The sequence below is a fragment of the Hoplias malabaricus genome, chromosome 6, assembly GCF_029633855.1.
Source record: "Hoplias malabaricus isolate fHopMal1 chromosome 6, fHopMal1.hap1, whole genome shotgun sequence".
NCBI lineage: Eukaryota > Metazoa > Chordata > Actinopteri > Characiformes > Erythrinidae > Hoplias > Hoplias malabaricus.
The window spans coordinates 36,157,857-36,169,911 of NC_089805.1; the positions used below are offsets into that span (position 1 = coordinate 36,157,857).

At 42.4% G+C, this 12,055-nt stretch overlaps 1 protein-coding gene across 1 annotated transcript in view; it reads right to left on the reverse strand.

Moving 5' to 3' along the window:
- Positions 1-12,055, reverse strand: part of pag1 (phosphoprotein membrane anchor with glycosphingolipid microdomains 1) — a 45,874-nt gene that overhangs the window by 4,856 nt on the left and 28,963 nt on the right. The window contains exons 2-6 of the mRNA XM_066674698.1: positions 7,542-7,573; positions 5,134-5,349; positions 4,414-4,465; positions 2,779-2,881; positions 1,791-2,326 (exon numbers count right to left, since the gene is read on the reverse strand). Coding sequence (XP_066530795.1) covers positions 1,791-2,326; positions 2,779-2,881; positions 4,414-4,465; positions 5,134-5,303 — 861 coding nt within the window. The 5' untranslated portion in view covers positions 5,304-5,349; positions 7,542-7,573. The remainder of the gene's footprint in view (positions 1-1,790; positions 2,327-2,778; positions 2,882-4,413; positions 4,466-5,133; positions 5,350-7,541; positions 7,574-12,055) is intronic.

The window sequence follows — 12,055 nt, forward strand, 5'->3', positions numbered from 1 at the left end:
GGGCATCTGGAACCTCTTGTACTCTTCACACACACACACAAACGCACCACTGGCACACTTACATTATAAATCACCTCCCCATGTCTCTGGGTTTCCATGTTTTTCTTCTTCTTAATTTCTATTTGATTTTGCTTCTGCTATGTTGGTTTTTAATATTAATGTTAGTGTGTCTGTTATACACTATCTGTTTTGATTTGTTCTTAATTTTTGGTTAAATTACAGATTAAAAATAATAAAAGGACACAGATCAACATTATGACCACCTGTTTTCCACTATCCTCACTGTCTTATTTTCTTAGCTCTGAGGTCCAGGAGCATTTTGAATCAGACACAGCAGTGCTGCTGGAGTTTTTAAACATGTCTTGTCTTGCTTCTGTGCCACAGCTGGGATAAGAATAGTCCACCAACCAAAAATATCCAACCAACAGCATCCTGTGGGCAGCGCCCTGTGTCCACTGATGAAAGCCTAGAGGACGACCAACAATAACTGCGCAGAAGGGCTGTCTCTGACTTTACATCTACAAGGTGGACCAATAAGGCAGGTGTTTTTAAAAGAATGGAGAGTAAATGGGCACAGTGTTTAAAAACAGAGTCTGATCTACTCACACCAGTGCAGCACTAACAACACTACAACAACGTCTGTGTCACGACAGCGCTGAGAATAATCCACCACTCAAATCATACCTGCTCTGTGGGGGTCCTGAGCATTGGAGAACAGGGTGAATGGGGACAGAATAATGAATGCAATAAAATGAACTACAGTCTGTAATTGTAGGACTACACAGTGCTCCAGTATGTTCAGTGGAGCTGAGAGAATGGACAGTGAGTGTAGAAACAAGGAGGTGGTATATCATCTTTAAAGCTAAGTGGCTGAGCATTGTCCCAAACACAGACCCTATATTGACTGAATGTCTATCTGTCTTCAGTACTGTGCAAACGTCAACAATTGACTTATTTAATTTCTAGTCAAAATTAAAAATATATATATAATAATTTTTCAGGAGATTGTTTGAGGAGATAAGCCAGAAGATAATCGATTTATTGGACAGCATCTGGCTTGAGGCATAAAATAAATGCATCCTCAATACAAGTATACATGCAGTGTCAGATTCATAAGACAAATGGCCAATGCTCTACACACACACACACACACGCACGCACACACGCACATGCAGAGCTGAGGTGCAATTGAAGCAGTAGGGGTCAAGCCTAAACCAAACCCAGGCCATATGGGTATTGGGGGAGGGAAACCACAAATGGGAGGCACCAAAAATGTGCTGATGTTAGGCTACATTGCACAGTGGGGCTGCAGGTGCCCCAGTAAACATGGCTGTCTTACAATCCTAACCTTCATTACTCATGAGCTAATAGGCTAGAGATACCAAAACAAAGAAATCAAAGAGGGTAAGAGACAAGGGAGGGGGAGGCAAAGGGAACAGCGTAGCTTCACTGGGGTCAGTAGAGGATGCAGCAGCAGAATGCGTGGAGCAATTGTTTAAACGATTGGGTGGAGAGTGTCTGTGCAGCTTACACTGGGAGCAATGCACAGTAGGAGCTGTCCGCTCCTCCACAGATTAATTCATTTGTATGCTGCATGCATAGCAGCACAGCCACCCAGAACACGCCACCTTAAAAGATCATAATTAAGCAGGATCACTATTGTTCTTTCCTGCACCTAAGTTTAGCTCTCACATAGCTCTCGTATTATGCAAGTACTATAATACAACTCTTATGAAATGAAATATGACCCTAGCTCTGTCACAATCACAGTTCACCAGTCTTTTCCTCACCTGTTCATTCTGCAGTCCGTTGATCTGTTGGTTGTCATTCTCATCCAGTGCTTTGTCTGGTATGGGTGGGGGTTTCTCATCCTCCTCAGGCTCAGCTGGGGTCATGTTAATGGCAGAGCGTCGAGCCTCTATGTCTGCGCTGTAGCGGCTCTTCTTGTTGAGGTCGACGGACGCATACTCCACGCCATTGGGCAGAGAGCTGCGGTCAGGGGTTCCAGGGCTTGGGCTGAGGCGGCCGTTCAGAAGGGCCACTGGGGGCTCATCGGGGCTCACTGTACCATTGCGTAGACCCACATCCTTCAGCTCTTTGACTGTCTCGTACAGCGAGTCCTCAGCGCTGAGGTCCCGCGGGGCTCCATCCTTCAGCACCTCATACGTGCCATCGCTGGGTGCTCCAGATCCATCCTGCAGGGCTCCATTGGGAGGAATGCTGGGTAATTCACGGTCTTGAGGACACTTAGAAGAACGAAGTTCAGACTGACTGGACAGCATCTCTTCTGAAGGGTGAGGACTCGTGTCCATGGTGTCTGTGAGCACTAAGGACAGAGAGTGTGAAGCCAGCTATCAAACTGAGCCTTAGAAATAATTCTGAGGTCAGAAACGCTATTGCTTTCTTCTAGTCCATTCCTCCCCTTTAACAAATGTGAGCGTTGGTGTTACATTCAGTTTGATAGGGCACAGAAACTAATATTAATAAAGCCAAACATGTGCCACAATTTAAGATAGATGAATGAATGAATGAATGAAGGAGTCTTCTGTCCAACAAAATACCTCTTGTGTAATCCTTACAGTAATACTACTACATAGAACCAAAAGGGATTATGCTATTGTATAAAAATGCCAAATATACAAATGCTTCATTATGGTACTGACCCATCCTGATGAGATTATATTAAATATGTAGTGAATACATAGTCAGACACTTACTTTTCTGTGTCCATGACTATTATTCATATGATTGCAACTCTAAAGTAATGAGAAATCATACCTGTACCACTGGTAAGAGGCCCATTGTGCGAGCTACTGGCCACAAGGTCAGTGCCGTGGCTTCCTGTGTCTGCTGATTGGCTGCATGTCTCCTTTTCTGATACCTGTGCAGAGACAAAAGAGCTCTCATTACAAAGTCAATCAAAAGTTGGAGACAAAGACAAATAATTGGGGCTCTTCGTGTTTTTAAACCACAGGAAGGCTGAAAGTAACTCTATGGCACCACCTTATGGCTGCTTTTAGACTTGCACGGTTACCAGGGTGATGAAGTCTCACAGAGACAGGAGGTTAAAGAAAAGAGACACTTGTCTTGTTGAGCAAAGACAAAGACCCCATTTAACCTGTCAGTGTATGAAAGACACCACCATTTACACGAACACCTCCACTGTATTTTCCATGCTGAGGCATACATTATTGTGTAAAGGTTGCCCTCCAGATATCCATCACAACTTAAAAGGTTTTCGCTTCCCCTGAGCTTTGTATGCACATGTGACAGGGTGTGATTAGAGAAAGATTATGTCAAATTCTTGCCAAAAGACAAAACTACCATCTCTCCACACTCACTTCACATTACACTGACACGGCCCTTTATCTGCCTAGTGCCTCTTACACGCAGTCAATATTTACATAAAACAAGACAGAGGTGAGATATGAAATTATAAATCTGGCAAAGGACAGTGAACTGGAGGCTAAATAGCAAGGTAAATGTCATGTCTCAAAGGGTGAGACACTTTTCTATTTATATATAATCTCTATCTATAAACCAGAGTAAAGTCACTTGGTGTGAGTGGTGGGAACCTCACCCTATGTCTGTGAGATGAGTTTATATTCCACAGACAACAGTGCAACAGCAGCAGTCATCAACAAGCCATGATAACAAACTGGCAGATACACCCCAACCCTCATTTAGAAACAGTTAAGGCCAGCAACAGAACTGTGATGCTTTCCCACAGCTGTGTGTGTGTTTCTTTGTCAGTACAGCCTTCAGTTCCAATATGCAAGTGCATTCATCACATGACAAGTCAAATGTGATTTTCATAGATGCTCCCTGCTTCCAAACAACGCTGAACTCTTGACCTTTTGTCTCACATGATAATTTCCCAGCAGCCTCTGCCTCTCTGCCGCGGCCACATCCAAAGATCCACCCTATATTCCCCGGGCAGACAAAGCAATGAGTCTGCCTTGCTTCATACTTTCCTCCCACTGAGCTCCACAAAGCCCCTTTGGTTTGCTTTATTCTGCACCCTGTGGCTGCAGTACGGGTAAAATAAGATTAGCCTGCATTATTTTCACCAAAATATTTTGCAGTTGTTGGATTACATGAATAACTTAATTTAAGAAATGGAACAAATTTCAATTTCATCAGTCACACCAAGAGATGCATGGCATCAGCAGACATTTTCGTTAAAAATATCAGCATATATCTCCATACTGCAAATCAGCTCAAAAAAAAAAAAAAAAACACGCCAACTCTAACTCTCCAAAATAAAAAAGAATTGTTAAATTATTCTGAAAACACCTTGAAGTACAACTACTTTATAAAGACCCTACAGGGTTCTGTTTTGAGCCTCAGTCATGCAGAGAATGATCTGAAATACAGAAAATCCTTTATTCAAAAAGCTTCCAGCTAACATACCCCATTCATCAGGTTCTCATGGTCTCCAGGGAGCTGACTAGCTTTCTTTTGCCTGGGGAAAGAAGAGAGAGGTGCCATTACTGGAAAATGTTGATTAACTCTGCTCCTTTGAGTCTGGAGTTTGAACCTATAGTGTGTTGCCACCACATGTGGATAGTCAATTAACCTCACCTATATGCATCAAGTTAAAGAGTTAGATGGACCTCGCATAACAGATTGCCAATGGCAGTTTGCAAATGCACATTTTTTAATTAGTTACTGCAAGTTTTTTAGACAACATGAATGTCAAACAGAGATGAAATAGTTAGATTTAATGATATACAACAAATATAGCACAGTGATATTCATAATAAGGAGGCAGTTTCAGGACTAAATGCAATATTTACTAAAACAATATTAAATCATCTGTTATTACAGTTTAGATGTGGCTCAATCATGCAATTATTAATTATAGTTTGATATTTTGGGTCCTCTTTCCTAAACCCAGATCAAGATTTATCCTTCACTAAATAGGCATTTCTACAGTAAATCGTCACTGATTCCACACTTATTACACTTACACTTATTACAACCGCAAACTAGGATTCCTTCTCAATAACAATGTAACATACATTATACTTTACTTGTTACATATATAATAATTTAGTTGAATATTAAAAGCAGGTCTATAACGATAGCTGTAATCGTAGCTGGACATGATAAAAATGTGCAGGTACTCACCCTTGGCAGCTGGCACAGAGCAGCAGCAGCAGCAGTGTGAGGATGAGGAAGACAGAGAAGGCTGTGAGTGTGCCGACCAGAGCTAGCTCTCCATTAGCCAGCGCTGCTGTCCCTCCGACCTCTGACCCTGCAACTCCTGACCCCCACAGAGCACTCAGCGCAGGAGCCATTACACATCACACTGAGAAGCCGCCTGTATCGGCCATACACTGGTCACTACAGATGGAGAGAGAGAGAGAGGGAGATGTAAAATTGGATGGTAACAAATGTAACCATTATTTTGTAACCAGTATTTTGCATGGAAGTAGATCTCATACTTTTCCATGCAAAATAATGGTTACATATGTTGTGAAAATAAGCACACATAAATACATTCATTGTCTGTTACCGCTTATCCAGTTCAGAGTTTTGGTGGGTTGGGAGCCTACCCGGAATCACTAGACACAAGGCGGGAACCCAGGAGGGGGCACCAGTCCATCGCAAGGAGACACACACTCACATATTCACATACACACACTCACACCTAAGGACACTTTTGAGTAGCCAATCCACCTACCAACCTGTTTCTGAACCGTGGAAGCACCCAGAGGAAACCCACGCCGACACTGAGAGAACACAACACAGAACTTCTCACAGTCACCTGGAGCATGACCCTGACATTTATAAACTACTTTAGAGAACATGAATGATTGATGGACTAAAGAGATTGTTTTAAATGATTTTTATTTAAGAAAGTCAACATATTTGACCAGGGGTATTTGCATAAAATTTACACAATATACAGTACCAGTCAAAAGTTTGGACACAACTTCTCATTAGTCAATAGTGGAATAGGGCTATTCACGGTGTAGGGCTGTGTCAAACACATTAAGAAGGCGAGCAGTTCTACAGATTAACTCTTAAAGAGGCCACAGCTGTTCACCCATTCTAGGTGACAACCTCATGAAGCTCACTGAGAGCAAAAAAAAAAAAAAAACACTGAATGAGAAGATCCAAATTTTGACTGCTACTGTACATTCACAGTCTGTGGTCAAAAACAAAGGAAACCCTCCCTGAGTGTGCGTGTCCTAACATCTTACTGGTACTGTATATCGTAAACGTACCTGATTAATTGGTATCTAAGTGTGAGTATTGGTAATGTACTAAGAAGGACATATCACTCAGAAACTGATCTATGACATATAAGGATCTCTCAAAGCGGTCTATTATAATCATCGTAACACAGGCTTTCATCAGCCACATTTCACTTTAGTCATATTTGGTGTAGGCAAGTGTTTCTCATTCATTTCGAGTCAGGCTCACAAACAGATTACCATCTAGGTGACGTCATGCAATACTGTTGCATTGCATCCTCGCAGTCTGACCATGGTTCTCTCGTGCTTTGTAATACAGCAACCACCAGGGGGAGTACAAACGCAGAGTAAATGCACAACACCGAGGCTCCCTGCAGAGGCCTTGTGTGGCTGGTTGACTGCAGCCACAGACTGAGAGTCTGAACAAATGCTTTTGGGTGGGTTTAATAAGCCAACCACCACACGTAGGCCAGTTTGGTCTGACACCGATCCAAGGACTTAGGCCAGATTCAATAGAGCCCCTGTCTGGAGTTATTTTTAGACTGGGAGGGGTGCGGTGTGTACCCCACCTCCACAAACTGAATAGACAGATAACAATCAGATGGCTGGCATCCCAGAGAGTGGCAGGGGCCCAGGCTCTCTTTTGTGCTGGATGAGAGGAGAGAGAAGAGATGGACAGCTTTGCTCTCTCTCAGAAGGGAGAGTCCTTCCTCTTCACTCTTTCTAGCTCTTACTCACTCTCTCCAGTATCTGAATTCAGGGAGTGGAAAGACTCGTAAAAGAGCTAAAAAATCCAACAATGACAAAGCACTGGGAACCCACAGTGGGGCTCGCCTTACTTTGGGTGTATATGTCTTTTTCATTCAAAACAGAATGCTTACTCATATTGCGTGTGTGTATGGGCTGAGAGAAAAAAAAAAAGCCTATTGTACCACTCAAGGACCTATGCAAATGTAGCAGGAAGATCAGAGCGATAGGTCTGGTGTGTACCCTAGTGTGTGGGTCACAACATGCTGGACATAAACAAAACACCAGGCTCTAAATGGCAGTCTAAAAGCTTCCTGTTACAGTTCCCTGAATAAGAACAGAGGGCTGCCTCACTGTTAAGGACATTCATGCAAATCAAGCCCATGCATAATGTAAGATAACCAGAAAATTTAGGAAAAAAACAAGTTTTCATTAACTTTTTAAACAGGGCAAATATGATCATAGCTCCCAGCTATTTCCAGGAATTAAGAAGGAACCTGCGTTTAAAAAAAGATACCAAACACATCTATTATAACCAAAACTTGTGCAATTTCCTGAGCCAGCTATGAGAAATGAACTCAGCCCTACCTGGACACTTGCTTGGCTCTGCTTGTCCTTGCCTGCAATGGAACAGATAAGGGAAAAGGGTGAGATTAGAGGTGGGGAGCACACACAGCAGCATCCTGCATTAAAGAAAGCCCAGCTGATGGATGCCTTGATATGATAATACCATGACATCATGTGCCATCGCATCCTTCACGATGGGGCAGGCTCTCTGTGGGCAGTAGAAACACTTCCTTTAAGAGGAGTGATGAATGCCCAACTAAAGCAGCCCAGAGTGAGATGGAGTTTATGGTCCACTGGCCCCTCTTGCCCTTTCTCTTTGCATGCTCCACACAGCCTCTCAGCTGGGGCCCTTCTCAAACGTCTGTTAAAAAAAGCCATGTGTAAGTACCACTGTGCAATACACTGGCATAAAACTGGTGTGTGAGAAAGAGAAAACCAGAGGGAAGGACTTTAACATCTTGTCCCTAAATTGATGAGTTCAGATACTGAATTGTAGGGATGTGAATATCTGATCCTATGATGGCAATTCAATGAATCAGAAATACATTTTTAAGAACATGAAATCAATTAGAGGAACTATTTACAGAGTAACACAATACATACAATAAAATGATAGAAAATGAGCCCTTACTACATCCAAAGGGATTATGATTAATTATGATATTGACACAGCAAAGGTTTTTCACGTATTCCAAATGTATTTCATCAGCAGTGTCTGTTGTTTGATGTTAAAATCTTGCTTTTTTTATTTTAGCACTGGAGCTACAATAGCTAAAAGCACCAGAAGTCACAGTCAAACCCTAAACTTTTCAGAAAACACATTCACAAAACATCTCTCAAGATTTCAGATGTGTTGAGCAGGTGGAGAGAACTTTTAGAATCAGAATTAGAATGATTTTATTGGCCACTGTGCTTGCACACAGAGGAATTTGTTCTCCGCATTTAACCCAATATGTGCAGTGAAACACACATTTACACACACTAGTGAACACTAGGGGCAGTGAGCCCATATGCCCGGAGTGGTGGGCAGCTCTAGCCACGGCGCCCGGGGAACAGTTGGTGGATAGGTGCCTTGCTCAAGGGCACTTCAGTCATTACCTGCCGACTCTGGGGATCGAACCGGCACCTTCCGGTTACAAGCCCAGTTCCCTTACCCCCAGGCCATAGCTGCCCCATTTTGGGTCTTATTTCTGGTTTGCTGCTTTGGCATACTTTTGTAAACTTTGTAATAATAATAATCTGAGGACCTACTTTCTATTTTTCATCAAGGTCCACCAATACATTTTTTTTTCCAACGTAGTCTCATGAGCTCTCAATGTCATTTAAATCTGGCAACCACGCTGACTCTCTTACCACCTGAGTCTCCTCAAACCACTCTCTCACTCATAAGTGATGTGGCATCATACACTGCCTTGTTGTAATATCTAATATATGTCATTTTATTCATTGGTAAATGATTGATTTTCTCCATGAAGAGATAATCACTTCAAGCACATCAAAACCAGCTGCTAATCATCAGTGTATGACATTTGTGAGTCTGACCATTACCCCAGAGATTTTGGTGCAATCCTTTACTCTTGCAAGTATGCATGAATGGAATGCAAGACATCTGCCTGAATGAAAATAAATACATTTTCCCCCTACCCACGTTATTCCAAAATAAACAACTCCAGAGTTAGTAAAGGAATTTTTTTTTTCATTGGGAATATTATAGACACACATTTCATGCCATTGAAAATATGAGAATGGAAAAGCCATTTGGGGAGGAATGTGTTTGGAAAGGCATCACTTCCAAGCTGAAGCCTGCAGCTGTGGCCCTCCCAGCACAGCACACACACACCACAATCAACTGCAGCACAATCCACTCCACACCTCTGACCACAGTGCTGAAACCACACACACTTTACACAAAAAATACATCCTCTCTCAGGAGGTCCCAGTTTCAGGCCAGAAGATATGAGGCCCTGAGCTAGAATAAGGTTAGTGGTAGGTCTATGTTTGGAAGATGCTCAAGCAAAATACATTGCTGTACAATTTCAGGACAAAATTCAAATCTGAATTAGAAACATTTCCCATATATATATTTCCCATATGTCTGTGCGGAGTTGGTGTGTTCTCCCCGTGTCCACGTGGGTTTCCTCCGGGTGCTCCGGTTTCCTCCCACAGTCCAAAAACACACGTTGTAGGTGGATTGGCGACTCAAAAGTGTCCGTACGTGTGAGTGTGTGAGTGAATGTGTGTGTGTGTGTCTGTGTTGCCCTGTGAAAGACTGGCGCCCCCTCCAGGGTGTATTCCCGCCTTGCGCCCAATGATTCCAGGTAGGCTGTGGACCCACAGCGACCCTGAATTGGATAAGGGTTACAGATAATGAATGAATGAATGAATGAATATATGACAAGTTCAGAAGTGTGCTGATCATAATGTTTCGGCCAGAGCATCTCCAGAACTCTAGGTTACCAGTGGTTAGCTCCTACCAAATATGGCCCAAGGAAAGACAAGTGGTGAACTTTTGATAAGTTAATTGGTGGACTTGGTGAGTAAAACTAGCCAAACTTGTCAGGTCACCCAGTAGAAATACTGTAGCACAAATCACTGAAAATGTTAATAATGTTGACGATAAAGAGTAGTTAGAACACAACGTGCATCTTCATTTTGTGCTATTGTAACTCCTCTGTGGGATCAGACCAGACAAAGCAGGTCCTGAGTGGCATGGCTCAGAGAGAAGGCCAGGCCACTGCACAGTGAGGCCAACATTCTCGTGTGAACACCACAGGCATGTCTTAAATAAATAACTGGATTTTGGGGAGGAGTAATACAATAAGAATTATTTTGGAAGGGCTTTGTTATTTTAAAATTTTCAGCTGATGCAGCCTTTTGAAAAGTTAAAAGTGCACCCTGATACAACAGCACAGGCAATAACCCTAAAAATGAGAACAGAAATGGTGCTATTACTAGACACTCAGAACTTCTGCCGTTTACTTAAATTATTCAAAGACAGAAAGCCATTTTCTTAAAAAGCCACTTGCTGTGAGGAATCTACAATATCTCTGTGAGTCATTAGATCATGTTACAGAACAAGAAAACAAAAGCAGCACAGTGATTGTGGTCTTGCTGTTCTCTCTGACCTTTCCTTTGACTTTCATGCATAGAGCATATGCTGACCTCTGGCTGACTGCTGGATGTGGGGGATCCTCCACTTCCCTGTGTTTGGATTCCATTCGCTAGTGAGGAACTGAGAAGAGTAAATTTGATGGATGGAAAAGGGCTTAAAGGAGTAGTTTTCTAGAAAGACTTAGATATTTTCCTCTTACCCCAAAGACAGTCAATCAACCAAGACAGAGTTTATGTCTGGAATTTGCTTCTTTGGTTTTGCACTGAGGCTATGAAGTTTATGTACTTATCAGGTGAAGTAATATCAAAAAGACATTCCTTAGTGCTTTCTCACATTATGGGCTCAATATCTGTGACCAAAGAGGCTAAAAAGTAGATCTTATTCTTATCACAGTGAACAACAATTTTAATGCTAACCATATGTACCCTTATAATTAATTTGAATTATTGTTTCACTGCTATTAATGTTTATTAAATAACTGATGATGATGATGTATATATATATATATTCAAAATTAATTCAGTGTAAAGTATATTACAGGGCATCAAACACTCACACTATGGACTATATCACACAAACGGTCCACTTAACACTTATTGTTATTTTTTGGATTGTGGGAGGAAACTGGAGCACCTGGAGGAAACCCATGCACATGCAGGGAGAACACACCAAACTCCTCACAGACAGTCACCCGGAGGAAACCCACACATACACAGGGAGAACACACCAAACTCCTCACAGACAGTCACCCGGAGGAAACCCACACATACACAGGGAGAACACACCAAACTCCTCACAGACAGTCACCCGGAGGAAACCCACGCAGACACAGGGAGAACACACCAAACCCCTCACAGACAGTCACCCGGAGGAAACCCATGCAGACACAGGGAGAACACACCAAACCCCTCACAGACAGTCACCCAGAGAAGGACTTGAACCCACAACTTGCAGGTCCCTGGAGCTGTGTGACAGCGACATTTACATAATTGTAATTCTTATTGCCACTGCTGTTCCCATGTGCTTGCTGCCACGATGAAATTGTCATTGTACTGTGTTGCCTGTGCATGCTCGGCTTTTAAAAGCAATGAAAGAATTTAATATGACTGGACATTGCTGTGGCATACCTAACCATGCTTACTGATCATTCATTCAGGCTAAGATATACTCTTTTTTAAAGGCACTACTCTTTGTCAGATAAGTGCACTGCCACCAGTCACGAAATTAGCAAACCACATTTCTACTTGTACTTCTACCATCATCGCATTATTTTTTTCTGCACTTGCTTTGTGTCTACTGTATCTATAAATATAGACAAGAACACAAATGTCAGAATTTGTGGTCTGCAAGTGCTTTGCCAACTTTTCTATTAGAAGAGAACTGTAGGCGCTTGCTTGCCATGTCACTGCTAATTTCCAGCAGT